This window comes from Pleurodeles waltl, chromosome 7 (assembly GCF_031143425.1).
Source record: "Pleurodeles waltl isolate 20211129_DDA chromosome 7, aPleWal1.hap1.20221129, whole genome shotgun sequence".
In the NCBI taxonomy this organism is placed as follows: domain Eukaryota; kingdom Metazoa; phylum Chordata; class Amphibia; order Caudata; family Salamandridae; genus Pleurodeles; species Pleurodeles waltl.
This window is the reverse complement of record NC_090446.1, coordinates 1,048,486,512-1,048,506,983: the sequence shown is the minus strand read 5'-3', so window position 1 is coordinate 1,048,506,983 and position 20,472 is coordinate 1,048,486,512. Positions and strand designations below refer to the sequence as shown.

Genomic DNA, 20,472 nt, shown 5'->3' with positions numbered 1-20,472 from the left:
AAACCTTCCATGAAAGCTTTAATGACAGGAACTCTAAATAAGGAGCTGTGCTGTATATTTTGTAAATATGCTGAAATTGCATAAGATTAATTTTTATTGAAGAGAATGCTAAATTTGATTTTTGTAAATGAAGTAAATAGCATACAATGTCTTGTATTGGTGCGGTTAGAGGGTCAATATGTTTAGATTGACAGTAATATACAAATCTTTTCCATTTATTTACATAGCACTGTCTAGTAGTGGGTTTTCTTGCTCGTTTAATAACTTCTGTACAGTCTGATGGTAGTTGTATATATCCAAACTGACCTCAAAAGGCTAATTGCTAGATTAAGTGTCTTGGGATTTGGGTGCCTGATTTGGCCTCTGTTTTGGGTCAACAGATCTGGTCTGTCAGGGAGTTTGCAGTGTGTTACCACTGACAGGTCTAATAATGTGTACCACGGCTGACGTGCCCATGGTGGCGCTATGAGTAACATGTTGAGTGAAGTTTGACGCAACTTGTTGACTAGAAACAGAGTGGGAGAGGAGGAAAAGCGTATGCAAATATCCCTGACCAATTGCACAATAGAGCATTGCCCTTGGATAGGGGATGTGGGTGTCTGGATGCAAAGGTTTGGCATTCTGTGTTTTCGCTTGTGGCGAACAGATCTATGTTTGGTGAAGTACTTGAGGATGAATCTCCCATTCATGTGTTTGTTGGTGATTTCTGCTTAGGATATCCACCAACTGATGGTCTATCCCTGGAATGTATTGTGCTAACAGGGAAATTTGGTTGTGGACTGCCCATTTCCAAATTTTCTGGGCTAGAAGGGAGAGTTGGGATGAATGTGTCCATCCTTGTTTGTTTAGGTAATACATGGTTGTCATGTCTGTTTTGATGAGAACATTCTTTTGTGTGAGAAGTGGTTGAAAAGCTTTGAGTGCTAGGAAGACAGCTAACAACTCCAAGTGATTTATGTGTAGCTGTTTGCGTTTGGCATCCCATTGTCCTCAAATGTTGTGATTGTTTAGGTGAGCTCCCCAACCAATCATTGATGCATCTGTTGTAATTATGGTCTGAAGCACAGAGTCTTGAAATGGCCGCCCTTTGTTTAGATTTGTGGAATTCCACCACTGAAGAGACATGCATGTTTGGCGGTCTATCAACACTAGATCTTGAAGTTGACCGTGTGCCTGTGACCATTGTTGTGCAAGGCACTGTTGCAAGGGCCCCATGTTTAGTCTTGCATGTGGAACAATTGCAATACATGATGTAATCATCCCTAAAATGTTCATGACAAATCTTAAAGTGTATTGTTGATTTGTCTGTATTTGTGTGATTACATTTTGGAAAGCTTGTATTCTTTCTGTATTTGGACATGCGGGAGCTTGCTGAGTATTTAGTATTGCACCCAAATACTGTTGTATTTGTGCTGGTTGTAGGTGTGATTTTTGGTAGTTTATTGAGAACCCTAGTGTGTGCAAGGTTTGAATTACATAATGCGTATGATTTTGGCATTGCGTATGACTGTTTGATTTTATTAGCCAATCATCTAGATATGGAAAGACATGTATATGTGGTCTTGTTAGGTAGGCTGTGACTACCGCTAGGCACTTTGTGAATACCCTTGGAGCGGTTGTTATTCCAAAGGGCAACACTTTGAACTGGTAGTGCTTTCCTTGAATGACAAACCTGAGATATTTTCTGTGTGCAGGATGGATGGGTATATGGAAATGCGCATCTTTGAGGTCTAATGCGGTCATTAAATCATGTTTTTGTAGTAGTAGGATGACATCCTGTAGAGTTACCATGTGAAAATTCTGACAGGATGTATAGATTGAGGGTCCTGAGATCTAATATTGGCCTGAGGGGAATTAGAATATATAGTGAGTAAACTCCTGTCCCTATTTGAGATTGTGGTACCAATTTTATTGCTTGCTTGAGTAGTAGAGATTCAACCTCTTCTTGTAACAGACTGATGTGTTCTGTGGATAGGTTTGTGTGACTTGGGTGGAATATTTGGAGGAGTGTGTATCTATTCCAGGCAATAGCCATTGCAGATAATTGATAGTACCCAATTGACTGTGGTAATGCTTTGCCAACTTGTGTGGAACTGTTATAGTCTTCCCCCCCACAGGAGAGGTGTGGAGTGGAAGGGAATGAGATAAGTCACTGTTTAGGGTGGTGTGGAGGTTGATTAGAGGTCTGAAATTTGCCTCTATTTCTGGGGTATTGTCCCTTATGTGCCCCTGAAACCACCCTGTTGGTATTGCGGTTGGTAGGCTGGTTTTGCCTGTGGATGCCTCTGCTGTCTGTGGCCTGAACCCACCTCGAAACTGAGGTTTCCGAAAGGATCCCCTGTATGGTGTAAGATGTTTTTTTTTTTTTAATCGAATGGCATATTTAACACAGCCTGCTGTATTTCTGGTTTAAATCCAGAAGATCTGAGCCATGCATGCCTGCGTATTGTGACTGCAGTATAGACACTTCTAGCAGCGGTGTCTGCTGCATCTAGGGCAGATCGTATTTGATTGTTAGTAATGGCTTGTCCTTCTTCCACTACTTGTGCCCTTTTTTGGTGTTCTTTGGGGAGATGTTGGATTATGTCTTGCATCTCGTCCGAATGGGCTCTATCATAGCGAGCTAAAAGTGCTTGTGAGTTGGCTATCCTCCACTGATTTGTTGTCTGGGATGCCACACTTTTCCCTGCAGCATCGAATTTCCTGCTCTCTTTATCAGGTGGGGCGCATCTCCTGGTGACTGGATGTTTGCTCTTTTCCTGGCAACACTAACTACCACAGAATCTGGAGGTACCTGATGGGTGATGTAATCAGGGTCGGAAGGTGCAGGTTTATTTTTTTTCCTCTATCCTAGGTGTTATTATACATGCCTTAACAGGTTCACTAAATATCTGATTGGCGTGTTTTACCATGCCTGGGAGCACGGGAAGGCATTGATATTTAGAGTGTGTTGAGGATAGGGTGTTAAATGAGAAATCCTCTTCTAGGGGGTTCTGTATGCATGATGACACCACGATATGCTGCAGCCCTAGCTATAACTTGGGTGTAAACAGTGCTAGCCTGCGGTGGTGATGGTTTAGAGGGATAGCTGTCTGGATCATTACTAGGAATGGGATCTGGATCATAAAGGTCCCATGGATCCACATTGTCTTGTTGTGAGTCATAAGAGTGAGTGGGTGACTGCACTAGTGTAGGACTAGTAGGAGGAGTGGTAGGTAGGTGTGAAGAAAGAGGAGGAGAAGACTGAGGAGGTGGTGGTTTCTCCTTTTGTTTTGGCACTTTTGCTGGAGGTTGCATAGTGTCCTATTCCTCCTGAAAGGCTAGTTTCCTTTTTGTTTTCAAAGGAGCTACTGTTTGAATTCTCTCAGTTTCCTTATGGATGTGGTTTCTGGATTGTCTTTCATCCATAACCTAAAGTATTGGTTGTAATTCAAACTCCTCTTCAGAGGTTTTGTGGCTTTCTTTACGTTTTTTCGAAAGTCCATGCTCCCCTGTATAAGTTGGCCTTTTCGGCTCCTAAGCATGCTTTTCAGGGATGGAACAAGACTTTGCAGGTGAAAGTTTCGGCTCCGAAAGGGGTTTTCTAATCTTTGACTCCGAAAAATGGTGTTTACCGGAGTCACACATGGAGCTTTTTGTTGCCTCCGATGTTTTTCGGAGGAGTGGCCTTTTTCGGTGCCGAACTGGAAAGTTGGTCACCGCTAGTCTTTTTTCAGGTCGAGCCATGGCCTTCTGGCAGTGGTGTCCCCAAGGCCTTGAGTTTTGTCTTTTGCGAGGGTACAGGGGCAGACGTACTCACATGTTGGGCAGCCGTGACCGGTCTGTCTTCTTCTGATTCCTGTTCGGATTCGGAATCCCGAACCAAGACCGCTGATTGAATCAGTTCTTCTTCCTCTACGTCGAGATGTTAGCTGCTTCTCGACGCCATTTCAAGTCTTTGTGCCCTCCTGTCTCGAAGAGTCTTTTGTTCGGAAGGATCGTCGGGCCTCACAATTTTCTTCTCAATGATCCGTGGAAAGGCAAAGGTTGCAAACCAGATGCTGCTCTGTGTAGGGGTATTTTGCTTGGCACAGAGGACAGAATCTGAATGGAGTCCGGGCCATGAGGCTTTCCACGTGGTCAGCCCGAATAGGCCAGAGTTGTGCATGCACACTCTGTGAGGCGAACAAAGTTGTTTTCCCGACGATACTGCTGTGTCGATGGACGATAACCCGATCGATACAATACCGATGAAAAGAGAGTTTTTCTGAGTTTTCCGAATCAAAATCTCAGAGCGAGAGGCAACATGTCGGAACCCGACAGCAGAAAGAAAACAATCTAACAATGGAGTCGATGCCCATGCGCAATGGAACCGAAGAGGAGTCGTCACTCGATCTTGTGACTTGAAAACACTTCTTCGAAGAAAAACAACTTGTAACACTCCGAGCCCAACACTAGATGGCAGAATAATGCACAGCATGTGTATCTGCAGCTACACATGGCATCGAACATATATATATACACACATATATAAAATGCCATGCAGATTAAATAGTGGAAGGTGGAAAAAGAATAAGTGTCTCACCTTATCAAAACAAATTACGTAGAATGCTTGTCCTACTGCTGAATCCAGTCCATCTGCGGCATCGAGGCAATAGGGCTGAGTGAAGGTGTGCCTTCTAGACCAAGTTGCCACTCTACATATCTGTTGTATAGAAACACCTGTCAAAAGAGCTGCAGAGGTGGAGACAGCTCTGGTGGAGTGCGCCTTGACCTAGTTTGTCAATGAATTTCCTGCTAGCTGATGACAAAACTGTATGGCGGAAGCAATCCACTGTGCTACTGTCTGCTTAGTAACAGGAAATCCCTTTCTGAGTGGTCCACAGCCTACAAACAATTGATCTGCTTTGCAAAAGCTGCTAGTCTTTTATATGCAGAATTTGAGACATTGTTTGATATCTAGGGAATGTGATGCTCTTTCTGCAGGAGTTGGAGGAATTGGGGAAAAAGTTTTCAATATTACTGGTTTATTTAGATGAAAGTCCAAAGGGACTGTAGGGATAAATTTAGGATTAGTTCTGAGGATGACACTTGGGAGCTATGAGTAACAGCTGGCAAGGTTCCCTCTTCATTTTCTTTAGAACTCTTGGAATCAGTGGAATTGGGGGAAAGCGTAAGCATATATTCCTGACCATCAGAAATGCATTTCCTACAATCCTTTCTGCGGTTGCCAGCTTGCATAGTACTGAAATTTCTTGCTCCCTTTCGACGCGAAAATGTCTAAGCTGGGCTTTCCCCAGCAATGAAAAAGATGACTGAGGGTTGTCTGGTTGAGCTCCATTCATGACAGGTTGCTGTGGTCCTGCTTAATGAGTTTGCAAGGGTGCCAGACACTCCTGGAACATGCTTAGCCCTGAGAGTTATGTGATGTCGAAGTGCCCAATTCCATACATCTTGCACCTGGAGAGATAGCACTGGTGAGCATGTACCGCCTTGCTTGTTGAGTTAGTGCATGCTTGTGATGTTGTCGGTTCAGATCTGAACCGATGATTCCCTGATCTTGGTTAGGAAGGATTTGGGAACTAGAAAGATGGCTCTTAATTCTAGCAAGCTGATGTGGAGCGTTGCTTCTTGGGTGGTCCATTTCCCTCTCACTATCAGGTCTTGGAGATGAGCACCCCATCCCACCAGTGACGCGTCTGTGGTCATTACATATTCCAGGATTTGATTCAGGAAGGAGACCATGTAGATGAAACATCTATGGCACAGAGAATCTACAGGTGGTGGAGTAGAGGGGGATGGTGTCTGTGCCTGGTAGTTGTCCCACTCATTGTGAAGTGGGGCAGTGTCCTGGATATCACCCTCTTCCTGGTCCTAGTCCAAGGAAAGAAAAGATGGAGGTGGCAACTGTTCTGCCAGTACCTGGAACTCGGACTGATCCCTAGTGGAAGGACTTAGTGTTAGTGGTCGCTGCAATGGTATCCTTGATAGTGGAGTTGCTGATCCTGTTGGGGGGAATCTATTATAGTAGTCTTGCATCGTTAGTTGTAAATTGGCGATCAGTGACATTAGCATCTGTACTGTTGGTTCCTGCATGATGTTGGTCAACTAACTGTTCATGAACACATGAATGTTCATACTGCTGGTTTTCCTGGCATTTAATTCGCAAATCAGAAGGGCTACGAGCCACTCTAAACAGCCCATCGTCAGAATATTCATATTCCCCTTCATTATAAAGAAGATTTTCTAGAGCTGCAGGCGATACTTTACCAGGTGACATACGTGCCGGCAGCAATGTCTCGTGTGGATTTGCACCCTACGCTTATCAATGTTAAGGGCAGAAAAGACAGTTTTGCTGAAGGAATTGTTTGTATTGTAGACAGTGTTGGCGTTGACTGTGTGCCTGCAGGATATAAGTGAGTCATTGACGGTGCTGTCATCAATCGTGTTGGCGTTGACGGAGCTGCCGTTGTCGGTATGTAGGTTGTCGGTGCAGTCGTAAATGGAGCCATCAACAGTATCAGAGAGATGTAAACCGTCAACCCTGACGTAGTCGCTTTCCTTACTGATGTCAACGGGCCTGATGTTGAGGAGCGGACCATGTCGATGATGGGTCAATTTTAGACGATTTTGTTGACACTTTCTTCCCTTGGGACATTGCTTAAGGTAAAGCAGGTTTATGCTTTACGTTCATCGATGTTATCGTTGTCAACGGTGACAACGTTATCATCATGGGCCAAGGCGGTGCTGTAAACGTTGCAGTCGCTGTGGTAGCAGTGTGCCCAAAGATGGCATTGACAACACACTTGTCAACGGGCTCATCGACAAGACTAAAATTCCTGAAGTCGTCGATGGTGACAGAGATCTGGAGTTTTTAAATCTTAATAAAACTGGCAGCTAGTGTGGAAGGTTCAGAATGACCTTTCCCCTTCTTAAAGGCAGATGGACTGTCCTCTTCGTTTTCTCCCACATAATGGATTTTCTTGGTCACCTTATTTTATTTTGAAGAAACTCTCCACAGTACTTTTTCTCTTCTTCGATGCCACAGATCTCTGTAAAGTATCACTGTCATCAGAGAGTGGGTATTCTTTGGACTTAAGCTTTTGAACCCAAACCAGGAGGCCAAGCCGCTCTCTCTCTCTCAAGATTTTGTAAGGAAAGGTTCGACAAATCTTACAATCTTTCATCTTGTATTGTGGCTGAAGACAGTATATGCAGTACTTGTGAGAGTCTTCACAACGGAGCCTTAGCTTTCCACAGGTGCTGGAGGATCAAAATAAACCATTCTTGGCTGTAGATACGATGTAGAAGTCGCAGTCCTAGAAGTAAATAATGGTATTCAGGAGAATTGCTATCAGAAAAATTCTAAAGTGAGCACAGCTCAGGGAAATCCCCTTCACACGACGTGCAGTAAGAGATCTGAGAGACTGGAGCCTCCGGTGAGAGTTCTAAAGGGTACTGTCGCCTGAGTTGCTGGACTTTGGGTCATTTATAATAACACTGAAACTATTCAAGTGAAGGTCTTCTGCATTAACTTCAATGTATATTTTATTTTGCTGCTTTCTATGTACTGTCGGACTCCCACTTGGATGACTGGGAATAATTCAAGCATGTAAACCTATGAAAGATAACCCAATACCGGAGAATTGTAATCCTGTGTAATCATGCAGCACCTGGAATTCAGAAGAGATGACAAATATTGATGGTTCTTCTAGAAGAGAATAAAAATAATGTATGCAATAACGGAACTTTAAGAACGCTGGCTGCATTGGGGAGATTAGTCTATTTAAATTCCATACCTCATTCTTAAAGTCCATTGTCCTGCGCTGCATGGGCAGCTCTAAGCATGCAGGTTTTGTCAACAAGTTACTTATGAAACGTTTTGGAATCCACAAGTTGGTTTGTGCGAAAGAAATTGAAAACTAAAAATGAAGTATAAATATGATATAAATTACATAATTCAGGACTGCTTAAGTTCATCGTTTCTGAAAACTCAAAGCAACATGGGTCAACTGTTGGTGCATGCTGGGACAACATAGGTTAAACTATTCTAAGCAAACATACCTTATGAGGCTTCTGGAACCAGATGTTCGCATAATTTGTGCACACTGCTTCCAATGCTCTCTACCCTTTCCCAGAATCATGAACTCTGGATAAGGCGGTGACCAGTGCTTAATTTGTAAATAACTTGACAGTGTGCAAAAAGCCCGCCTCTTAAACGTGCAGCTGCTGCAATTAAATGTGTGTAGGAAGTTGGCTCTGTATGTACTTGTAGGAAGTTGGCTCTGTATGTACTATTTCAAAGTAAGAAATAGCATGCACAGAGTCCAAGGGATCCCCTTAGAGGTAAGGTAGTGGCAAAGAGAGATAATTCTAATGTTCTATTTTGTGGTAGTGTGGTCGAGCAGTAGGCTTATCAGAGGGTAGTGTTAAGCATTTGTTGTACACACACAGGCAATAAATGAGGAACACACACTCAGAGACAATTCCAGGCCAATAGGTTTTTATATAGAAAAATATATTTTCTTAGTTTATTTTAAGAACCACAGGTTCAAGATTTACAAGTAATACTTCAAATGAAAGGTATTTCACTCAGGTATCATAGGAACTTTGAATCAACACAATATCATGAACAGTTGTAGCAAAAATGGCAATAAGCTATTTTAAAACTAGACACTGCAAATTCCAACAGTTCCTGGGGGAGGCAAGTATTTGTTAGTTTTGCAGGTAAGTAAACCACCTACAGGGTTCAAAGTTGGGTCCAAAGTAGCCCACCGTTGGGGGTTCAGGGCAACCCTAAAGTTACCACACCAGCAGCTCAGTGCCGGTCAGGTGCAGAGGTCAAAGTGGTGCCCAAAACGCATAGGCTTCAATGGAGAGAAGGGGGTGCCCCGGTTCCAGTCTGCCAGCAGGTAAGTACCCGCGACTTCGGAGGGCAGACCAGGGGGGTTTTGTAGGGCACCAGGGGGCAGACACAAGTCAGCACAAAAAGTACACCCTCAGCGGCACGGGGGCGGCCGGGTGCAGAGTGCAAACAGGCGTCGGGTTTGCAATAGATTTCAATGGGAGACCCCGGGGTCTCGTCATCGAAGCAGGCAGGCAAAGAGGGGGGCTCCTCGGGGTAGCTACCACCTGGGCAAGGGAGAGGGCCACCTGGGGGTCACTTCTGCACTGGAGGTCGGATTCTTCAGGTCCTGGGGGCTGCGGGTGCAGTGTCTTTACCAGGAGTCGGGGTCTTTGAAGCAGGTAGTCGCGGTCAGGGGGAGCCTCTGGATTCCCTCTGCAGGTGTAGCTGTGGGGGGCTCTGGGGGAGTCAACTCTGGCTACTCACGGGCTTGCAGTCGGCGGGGAGTCCTCCCTGTAGTGTTGTTTCTCCGCAGGTCGAGCAAGGGGCGTCGGGTGCAGAGTGGAAAGTCTCACGCTTCCGGCGGGAAACGTGGAGTCCTTTTAAAGTGGTTTCTTTGTTGCAAGTTGTGGTTTCTTTGGAACAGGGCCGCTGTGTTCAGCAGTTCTTGGTCCTTTTAGATGCAGGGTAGTCCTCTGAGGCTTCAGAGGTCACTGGACCCTGGGGAGCGCGTCGCTGTTGCAGTTTCTCTCGAAGTGGGGAGACAGGCCGGTAGGGCTGGGGCCAAAGCAGTTGGTGTCTCCGTCTTCTCATCAGGGCTTCAGGTCAGCAGTCCTTCTTCGTCTTAGGTTGCAGGAATCTAGTTTCCTAGGTTCTGGGGTGCCCCTAAATACTGAATTTAGGGGTGTGTTTAGGTCTGGGAGGGCAGTGGCCAATGGCTACTGTCCTTGAGGGTGGCTACACCCTCTTTGTGCCTCCTCCCTGAGGGGAGGAGGGCACATCCCTATTCCTATTGGGGGAATCCTCCAAAATCAAGATGGAGGATTTCTAAAGGCAGGGGTCACCTCAGCTTAGGACACCTTAGGTGCTGTCCTGACTGGTGGGTGACTCATCCTCGTTTTTCTCATTATCTCCCCTGGACTTGCTGCCAAAAGTGGGGGCTGTGTCCAGGGGGCGGTCATCTCCACTAGCTGGAGTGCCCTGGGGCATTTTAACACGAAGCCTGAGCCTTTGAGGCTCACTGCTAGGTGTTACAGTTCCTGCAGGGGGGAGGTGTGAAGCACCTCCACCCAGAGCAGGCTTTTGTTTCTGGCCTCAAAGAGCACAAAGGGCCTCACCACAGGGGGTCAGAAACTCGTCTCAGCAGCAGGCTGGCACAGACCAGTCAGTCCTGCACTGGACAATTGGGTAAAATACAGGGGGCATCTCTAAGATGCCCTCTGTGTGCATTTTTTAATAAACCCAACACTGGCATTAGTGTGGGTTTATTAGTCTGAGAAGTTTGATACCAAACTTCCCAGTATTCAGTGTAGCCATTATGGAGCTGTGGAGTTCGTTTTTGACAAGCTCTCAGACAATATACTTAATATGGCCACAAGTGTACTTACAATGTCTAAGAATAGGCTTAGACACTGGAGGCGCATATTGCTCATGCAGCTATGCCCTCACCTGTGGTATAGTGCACCCTGCCTTAGGGCTGTAAGGCCCGCTAGAGGGGTGACTTACCTATGCCACAGGCAGTATTTTGTGTGCATGGCATCCTGAGGGGGATGCCATGTCGACTTTGCCTTTTTCTCCCCACCAACACACACAATCTGCAATGGCAGTGTGCATGTGTTAGGTGAGGGGTCCCTTAGGGTGGCACAAAATATGCTGCAGTCCTTAGGAACCTTCCCTGGTCACAGGGCCCTTGGTACCACGGGTACCGTTTACAAGGGACTTATCTGTGTGCCAGGGGTGTGCCAATTGTGGAAACAATGGTACATTTTAGGTGAAAGAACACTGGTGCTGGGGCCTGGTTAGCAGGGCCCCAGCACACTTCTCAGTCAAGTCAGTATCAGGCAAAAAGTGGGAGGTAACTGCAACAGGGAGCCATATCCTTACAATGTGCGAACACGGAATATTGAGGCAGCGTAATCCTGAAGCCATCTTGGTCCACTCCGATCCATTTAAAGCCACTCCCTGCCCCTTCAGCTCACTCTTGCAGCTTTCTCCTATTGTGATGCTTTTTCGTTTTTCTCTTCCTCAGTCTTTCCCATATGGGTCTTTTGCTCGCAGTAAATGCTTTAGGCAGAAAAATAAGCGCCGGCCCTCAAAAATAAGTACCGGTGCTCAGGACCGGAAACAACAAGCCCAAATTAAGCACTGACTGTGACTACTAAAAAAGCTGCATGAAGAAAAAATATGGTTAAAACTCAGACTTGTGCAACAAAGTCTACTTCAGCTCTATACCTGGTTCATCCTGTGGGAACTCTTGTTCTACATTTTTTTCTGACATCTGGGTCTCATCTGCAGATTCAGGCACACATACTGGCGAGTCATCGACTTCAAATGAACATTTTTCTTCAAGAGGATCTGTGCAGCTCTCATTAGCATCTGATATCGCAGAGCTGTGTTTATCTCCTTCTGCCAAATCTATGGAGGACATGATTACAATAAATATACGTTCTATACACAATTATTCATGGACGTCTTGTAATATACATTTAATATTAAGAAAATGTCAATATAATGATCACCTTGCTACAAAAGTACAATAAAGCAAATGGAAGGTTTATACAGAACATGTTCTACAGAAAAAATGGATAAGAAAAGATTATAAAGTTTAAAACCATCCAGGAGTGCACTGTGAGGTTGGTGGTGAAAGCAGCAGATGCAATGCAGTGCAGTTTGACCTCTCCCTCTACAGTTTCAATCATCTCTGTCCTGCTCTGAGTAGCCTCAATGTGCTGTCCGCAGTTTTGAAGATTACAGACCAAACTTGGGAGCAGCCATACAAATGAGCCAGCACAGCTTGAAAGGAAAGCCACTAATATAACACCTTTCCTGTCCCAACCTCCAACAGAAGCCCAGGCCGCAGCCAGGCCCAATAAACGACCTTGGCTTTATTAATACCTATTAGTCTGTGAAGTTCATGGAGCATTTTTGTAAAAACATTGGTGAACAGTTTTTAGAGAAGGCAGCAACTCCAAACGTTTTCTGCTATCAGCAAAACAGGACATAAAGGAACATTATTGTTGAATTTCCCCTTTTAACGGAGGGCCACTGAGCCTTAAATAGCTGGGGTTCTTTGAGAACGAGTGCACTCGTTAGACATGCACAAGAGTCAAGAGAATCTAGTTTCGTATAAAATAAAAATAATAATAATCAGGACATTTTAATTACTTATAAAGTCACATAGGACTTTATAAAGTTATTCTGTAATGTGTACGTTTTGACCGACCTGACATCTTCTCAGGGTTTGTATTGTCCTTAATCCCACTGTGATGCTCATCTCTACAAAGGAAAAAAAATACAAATGGATGTGGGACTGCCACAGTAGCTCTGGGTTGGCGGGATAGATTTTAGAAAGGAAAAGATTTAGACTCCATGTTCTCACAAAAATGGCAGTCATTGTCCACCCTGCAATAAATGGGGTGCAGGAGAAGGTGTACAGGAGGCACAGGTGAGTGGCTTATAAACTTCTTGGCTCGAAATTAGGCTGCACAGTGAAATAAGTGGTGGTACCTTGCCACGAAAAAGCAGTGTACACTGGGCAAGATGCTTGTAGGTCAATTTTACTGCAAAACATCTGGCCAACCACCCATAACAGGCTAAAACAGGCTGCACATATGAGCAACAGCAATCTACTTGTCACGGTGAACAGCTTCTCTGCAGTGATGACCCTACTGGGAGCATTTTGCACACAAGTTTTACTATTGTGGCTCCTGAAGCAGGGCGAGGTTAGCAAAAGGCATCACTGGTAGAAAAGTTTTGAGGCAGTTAAAAGGTTATGAACAGAAAGGTGAAAGAGCAGAACTCTCATGAAATAAAGCACACAGAAGCAGGAAGAATAAAGAAAGAAGGATATTGTACAGGGCTCCAAAGCAGATTTGTTGCAATGAGAAAAAACATGCAATGAGAAATGCAGGATTGTTTCAGTAAAGCCTTAATACTCTAGAAGAAAAGAACTATGATCCCGCTGTATTGTACTTTTTCTTTGGTTACCTGATAATGTGGTGTATCCAATCACTAGCCACATAGACCCATCTGCAAAACACACAGTGATATGAAGTTATATCTAGCTATTGTTGTGTCAGTGTCTTTTTGCATGTGCTTCAGCATATCATTACAGTCTAGGCAAATGGCTGTTTTCCACCAAGAGGCATACTGATAATGTGGCTTTAAACCTCCGAGTGGTAGCCATATAGTTACAGTCTCAAAGGATGCTGCAATACTAAGCCAGAGGAAGCCATTACCTAATGGATGTAAGAGAATGGCTTTTTGCAGATTCATCCACACTTTTTAACTATGATATATACTGATGAAATTACTTTGAAATGCACGGCGGCCTACTGTCCATAACCCCGTGCATGTGCCGTGACTCTTAAAATGGACTGTCTAAATGCCAACTGGCACCAGCTAACTTATTGATTTGTACCCAGTATATGGTACTGGGAGGGCCAGTAAGTTAGGTGTCACCAGCATATTGCAGCACTGCTAGTGCCACCACTGTTGTGACAAAGTAAAATGTATCTTTACATCAGCCATTTACAACCTCATCAGACAGTTGTTAAAACTGCCATCTTGACTTTCCAAAGTCCACTTGGCTCAGTCAAACTTTCTCTTTTTAGGACGAGTGCGCAAGCGCTTTGACCTGTTTTAAGAATTATGGTTTTTTAACCACGCCCACCGCACGCCCATCACTTTCATTCTTGGGCTTGCCTTTCAAAAATCCTTTCTCATCATTGGTAAATGTTTTACGTTTGTCCCTCCTTGGGGCAGTTTTGTTACCACCTTGGGACTGCTCCTGTTACAAGGATAATTGCAAATTGTCAATACATTTGACTATGAGCAAACTTTTTTTTTTCTTTTTGTGTCTACCGTTCACGCTCATGCTCATGGCCACCATGGCATTTTGAATCGTCTCACTTATGTTAACTGTTTTACTTTTCATTTTCAATGGAAGTGGCAGGGAAAGTCCAGTTAGGAATTTACAACGCTAATAGCTCTAACTCGAGCAAATGCGACACCCATTGCATTGAAAATGCTTGTTAATATTTATAAGTCACCCCTAAGGTAGACTTCAGTGGCCCTGAGGTGTAGTGCAGATATTAAAAAGGAAGACCTGAGTTCAGTGAAACGTGTCTATGCAGTAAAAACGTACAATTGTCGTTTTACTGTGGAAAGGTTGGTAGCGGAAACTGACTACTCAGGAGTTGCTCACACTTACACTTAAGTGGAGCTAACTTGCAAATGGAACTACCAAAGTTGATACTTCAGGTACCAAAATAATTGTTACGTTAGAGCCATCTCAGTGCTCAAGTCATATTTGCTGTGATTAGTTTCCAAAGGGCTACTTTAGAAAGGTGCCACTTTTCCAGTAGCCATTTCTGTTGAATGACAAAACTATAAGACTCCTTGGTCTACGATAGGGATACAGTCAGAGAAAAACAAACAAAAGTCTTGAGAGGTCTAGCTTGAGAGGTCTAGCAAAAGAAAGAGTAGTCTTTTTTTTAAAGGAAAAGTCCCTCACCCACCATAGGAGGCATGCTTCATCATTAGGAACCTCCTCACTCCATAACATCTTGTCATAGTGTGGGCTACACCCCCTCTTCACAATAAGTGGGGAGAACTTTGGATGTTTTCAAAAGGTCTCAACGGTATTCAACAAAGTGAGTGGAGTGGTAAGGGCAGCAGAGTATTGAACAACAGTGAAAGCTGTGCAACTACAACTGGCTACAAGGATTGCAAAGGACTTTGAAGTGCCCTTGAGTTAGAGTTAAAAAAAAGAGAATATTATAGGAAAAATTAAACTGGTCTTCTCGGGTCCTAAAAAAAAAATAAAAAAATTAAAAAAATTAAAAAAAGTCAACATGTTTCTGGCTTTAACGCTCAACAGAGGTGTTGCTGCATTCTTCATGACCTTAGGAAATAGTGTTTCTGCTTTATACCAGCAATTGTAGCCCAAGGAAGGCTACTCCCTTCCTGCAGATGAGATGTAAACGACCCTCTAAGGAGAACTAAGGCCCTGCGCCATGGGAGGAGGTGTGACTTCCTCTTGGCAGGATGGGTATTGCAGTGTGAACCACAGATAGTGAGCTTTAAAGGGGAAGCCCCTCGGTTGACTAAAAGTAGTTTAAAGACAAACGTTCTGTGATAGAATCTCTGGATGTTCCTACCCTCCTAGATCTAAAGATGTTTTAGAATATTTCGCCTCAATGCCCCCTTCTGTGTGGCATACAGGCAGCATGTTATCTTTCTACAAAAGTCAAAGTAACTATAGAAACTTTCTTACTGGTTCAACAACTTGAGTGTCATGTCCTGACTTTGTAAATTCAACTCCTTGAACACCTTAGAATTCATCAATGCTTTCTACACCTAAATTAAAGTTGAGAACCCAAATAAATGGATAACACCAGGACCCAGTGTGATACCATGGCATGAATCACACAATGCTTTTCTGTCTATATCATAATGTTTTTATTAAAAGCTCTGCAAACTAGAAAACGAGAAATGCTGTGGTCCCCAGACAATCACCAAATGTATTGTGTTGTATTGTAATCGTATTTATATAGCGCTTACTACCCCTGACGAGGCGTCGAAGCGCTTTTCGATGAGTAGCACGCTACTCCGGAACCCAACAAGAATTAGTGATGGATTAGTATCATTTAATAATGAGTACAGTTTTAGTATTATTATGAGTTAATTTGAGCCGCGGATATGAGAGTTTGTTAGTTAGATTGACTGGAGTAATGGAGGGGTGGAGGAGGAAAGAAATCCAGAAGTGTTAATTGGGAGTATATCCTTCATTTACTCAATCCAAAGGCTTGGGATGAATAAAGGGGGGCGGAGGGGGAAGAGTATGTGGAAGGGTTAGGGAGAGCATAGTAGCAGGGTGAGATGAATGCAGGAGAATTTAGTAGGGTTGTGTGGGAGGTCACAGAGGTAGAGTGAGATTTGGTGAGTTAGGTGTGGAGGTGAAGGGAAGAACTTAGGCAGACACATTTAGGAGATGAAAGTGGTCGAAGGGATTTGGGATGAGTCAGAGTGAGAATGGAGGATAGTTTGATAGAGACATGCCATAAGAGTGATGAGTAGATAAGTGTGATAAAATGAGAGCAGAAATTCATAGATATCTAGTATAACAACCCAAAAACCAGGTGCCATGCAATGATCCACAAACATGCCAAGCACAGAAACAACATATACACATACATACACATATATATATATATATTTATACACACACACACGAATACACACACCTATGCACATACAATACATAATTAGAATCATGATTAAAAAATACTTAGTCAGACAGGTTTAAAAGTGTGTGTGTATTTTATTGTTATGACAGTAGCAATACATATTTTCCAAAGAAACTATATATAAATAGAAATACATATTTTCCAAAGAAACTATAAATAAATAGAAATATACATGTAATCTGAAAAAAAATTATGCACATAGGCATATGCAGTTCATAGTTGTTTGAAAAAGGTGGTTATGAAGGAAAGAGCCAACTCTTGAGTAGTTTTCTGAAAACAAGAAAGTTATCTGTGGCTCTTATAGTTGGGGGTAATGAATTCCATAGTTTGGCTGCTTGGACGGAGAAGGATGTACCACCTACAGTCTACATGTGAGTCTACAGAGGAACCATATTTGTCCTTGTGCAACCCAAAAGAAATCAAAGGAAAATTACATTATACTATCATACTATCTGACGTTTAGGATTGCAGATTCCTGAAGTGAGTAACACGAGTCGTCAAGTATCTCTGCTGCAAAGAAGGAACTTCTTTGGTGCCATCAGTGTCTTGCATTTGCTTCAATATTTGAAACTCAATGACCAATTCAAACAATACCTAATGCAATAAAAATAGTGAGCGAGTTTGAAACAGGTGTGGTCGAGTATGCCTTACCTCGATATTACCTTGGGTTGTGAAGAAAAGAAGGATGAGCCACACATCACTAATGTGTGCACGACACACCCACCTAAAGAATGAGGGACTGGATCTCCAGCAGGAATAGTAAATTAGTTCAAGGGAGACCATACCTTCAGGTGTCGGTTTTTCAAACGCATCCGCTTGGGGTTTTTCTTCTTGGCGTTTGTCCTGTAAAATTTCCGGCGGCACATCCTTGTCTCTATCAGCATCTACCTGGACAGCATCTGTGCTTTCTTCTTCATTCTTTCCCACTTCCTCTGTTTCATTGGATTCATCAGTGACTCCTCTTTTAGATTTCAAAGATTCTGTAATCTCATCTATGTGGATAAACAACACACAACATATGACAAAATAATGTTTCAAATGAGCTCTATGAAAAAATGTAAATAAAAGAAAAAAAACACTACCCTGAGAAGATGATGCAGGACAAGGCTTGCAGCATGTCTTTACTTTCACATCTAGCACCTTTCTATTCAAAACTACCAGAAACACATTGCAACTCAAGGGGCAAGTGAAAGTTAGGCCAGCTATCCATCAATTTAGCAAGTTCTAAATAACAGCTTGGCCAATCTTTACCTGGGTTTGTGGAGTGCCATGCAGGTTACAGATTTTGAAATACATGTGGGGATGCAAGGATGCAGTTATCTGGAAACATAGATATAGAGGCTTTGTTCAGATGGACTGAACACAAATCCTTTTATGAAGGATTGAATCTTGAACTTAATAGCAGTGAAAATGAAAATGAAAATGAAAAATACTGGTTTGCACAGGCTAAGAAAGTTACTGGGAGGATAGCTGTATCTACACAGTGGCTAAAAATACTTCACAATTTGTACTATTTTGCCAATGATGATACAATGAGAACTCCTTCATACTTAACATATAAAGAGTGTTTGACATCAGAGCGTGCAACAAAAATAAATGATAAATGGTGTGAAAAGTACTGGCAAAATGACACATACAATGAGCTGTTTTGACATACAAGCCCCAGCGGGGACAGCTGTGCTGGGAGAACCATGCCCTAAGAAGACTGAACTGAACACAAGCAAGAGTGCCCAGAATTTAGAGTGTAGGACACGTAGGGCGAGTGCTGAAAAGCAAATGTTGAGACACACACAACACACATGTTTTCGAGTCACCTCCTCTCCGGTTCCATTGCGCATGGGCATTGACTCCATTGTTAGATTGTTCTCCCTCAGAGGGTAAAGGAAGGAGTGATAGTATAAAGTAAGAGATGTCCATGCAAATGTAAATGTATATACATATGTACAAATGTTTGTAACTTAAATGATTACAGGCTTCCGGGGAGGAGGGAGAGTGCATGTGAATCTGCAGCAGAACATGCCATGAACTGATGTACACTGGGTAAGTTACATTTTCTGTTCAATGACATGTGTAGCTGCAGATACACATGCTGTGCATAGACTACAAAGCAGTGTGTCCTCCCATAAGTTAGCGGTGATTAGCCTGTAGGAGTTGAAGTTGTTTGAAAAAATGTTCATAGAACGGCTTGACCTACCGTGGTGTGGTGTTGTGATAATACGTCTACACAGTAGTGTTCAGTGAATGTATGTGGTGTCGACCATGTGGCTGCTTTATACATTTCAGCCATTGGTATAGTCCCTAAAAAAGCCATTGTTACACCTTTTTCCTTGTAGAATGTGCTTTGGGAGTAACTAAAAGCTGTCTTTTTGCTTTAATATAGCATGTTTGGATGCACCTTACAATCCATCGTGCTACACCCTGTTTGGATATAGGATTGCCTGTATGAGGTTTTTGGAAAGCTACAAATAGTTGTTTAGTCTTTCTAAACGGTTTAGTCCTGTCTATATAGTACATTAAAGCTCTTTTGATGTCTAATGTATGTTGGGCTCGGAGTGTTCCAAGTTGTTTTTCTTCGAAGAAATCTTTGAGTCACGGACGAGTGACTCCTCCCTTTCGGCTCCATTGGGCATGGGCGTCAACTCCATCTTATATTGTTTTCCCCGCAAAGGGTGAGGTAGGAGTTGAGAGTATACTAGAGGTGCCCATGCAATGGAGTAGCAATGTATGTACATAGTGTGTATTAAAATAATAATTATTTATAAATTTACAATTTTCATGCAACTAAAAACGGCTACAGGCTCCCGGGGAGGTGGGAGGGCGCATGTGAATCTGCAGCGTCTCATGCCACAAACAGATGTACACTGGGTAAGTGACATTTTCCGTTCTATGGCATGTGTAGCTGCAGATACACATACTGTGCATAGACTACAAAGCAGTAATCTCCCCAAAAGTGGTGGTTAGCCTGTAGGAGTTGAAGTTGTCTGAAATAATGTTCTTAATACAGCCTGTCCTACTGTGGCTTGTTGTGTTGCTAACACATCTACACAGTAATGCTTAGTAAATGTATGAGGCGTAGACCAGGTGGCTGCCTTACAAATTTCTGTCATTGGTATATTTCCAAGAAAAGCCATTGTGGCGCCTTTCTTTCTAGTGGAATGTGCCCTTGGTGTAATGGGTAATTCTCTTTTAGCTTTAAGGTAACAGGTCTGAATGCATTTAACTATGCATCTGGCAATGCCTTGTTTGGATATAGGATTACCTGCATGAGGTTTTTGGAAGGCTACGAACTATTGTTTTGTTTTACGAAATTGTTTCGTTCTGTCAATGTAATACATTAGTGCTCTTTTTATTTCTAATGTATGCAAGGCCCTTTCAGCCACTGAGTCTGGTTGTGGAAAGAAGGCTGGGAGTTCCACAGTTTGGTTTAGATGGAATGGTGATATGACATTTGGTAAGAATTTTGGATTTGTACGGAGAAACACTTTATGTTTATGTATTTGTATAAAGGGTTCTTGAATAGTAAATGCTTGTATTTCACTCACTCTTCTAAGTGATGTGATGGCTATTAGAAAGGATACTTGCCAAGTTAGAAATTGGATTTGACAAGAATGCATGGGTTCGAATGGTGGGCCCATGAGTCGTGTTAATACAATATTAAAGTTCCACGAAGGTAAGGTGGTGTCATTGGGGGTATGATTCTTTTTAGTCCATCAATAAATGCTTTAGTAACTGGGATTCTAAAAAGCTATTAATTTGATCTGCAGATAGGCAGATATTGCAGTGAGATGGATTGTAATGGAAGAGAAAGCTAGATTTGACTTTTGTAAGTGTAGTAAATAACTTACAATGTCTTGTGTGGAGGCATTTAGTGGCAAAATTTGATTAATCTGACAGTAGCAAACAAATCTTTTCCATTTGTTTGCGTAACAATGTCTTGTTGTAGGTTTTCTCGCTTGTTTAATGACCTCCATACACTATTGTGAAAGGTTTAAATGTCCGAATTCCTAGACTTCAGGAGCCAGATTGCTAGATTGAGCGATGCTGGATTTGGGTGTCTGATCTGTTTGTGTTGTGTCAACAGATCTGGTCTGTTTGGTAGTTTGATGTGGGGGTACTACTGATAAGTCCAACAGTGTTGTGTACCACGGTTGGCGAGCCCAGGTTGGTGCTATGAGTATT

The 20,472-nt window shown here is 43.0% G+C and overlaps 1 protein-coding gene across 6 annotated transcripts in view; it reads right to left on the bottom strand.

Moving 5' to 3' along the window:
- BPTF (bromodomain PHD finger transcription factor) overlaps nucleotides 1-20,472 on the bottom strand; it is a 1,198,927-nt gene that overhangs the window by 1,068,583 nt on the left and 109,872 nt on the right. For all 6 annotated transcript variants that reach the window (XM_069199907.1, XM_069199908.1, XM_069199910.1 and 3 more), the window contains exons 4-5: nucleotides 17,079-17,285; nucleotides 11,276-11,458 (exon numbers count right to left, since the gene is read on the bottom strand). In XM_069199907.1, coding sequence (XP_069056008.1) covers nucleotides 11,276-11,458; nucleotides 17,079-17,285 — 390 coding nt within the window. The remainder of the gene's footprint in view (nucleotides 1-11,275; nucleotides 11,459-17,078; nucleotides 17,286-20,472) is intronic.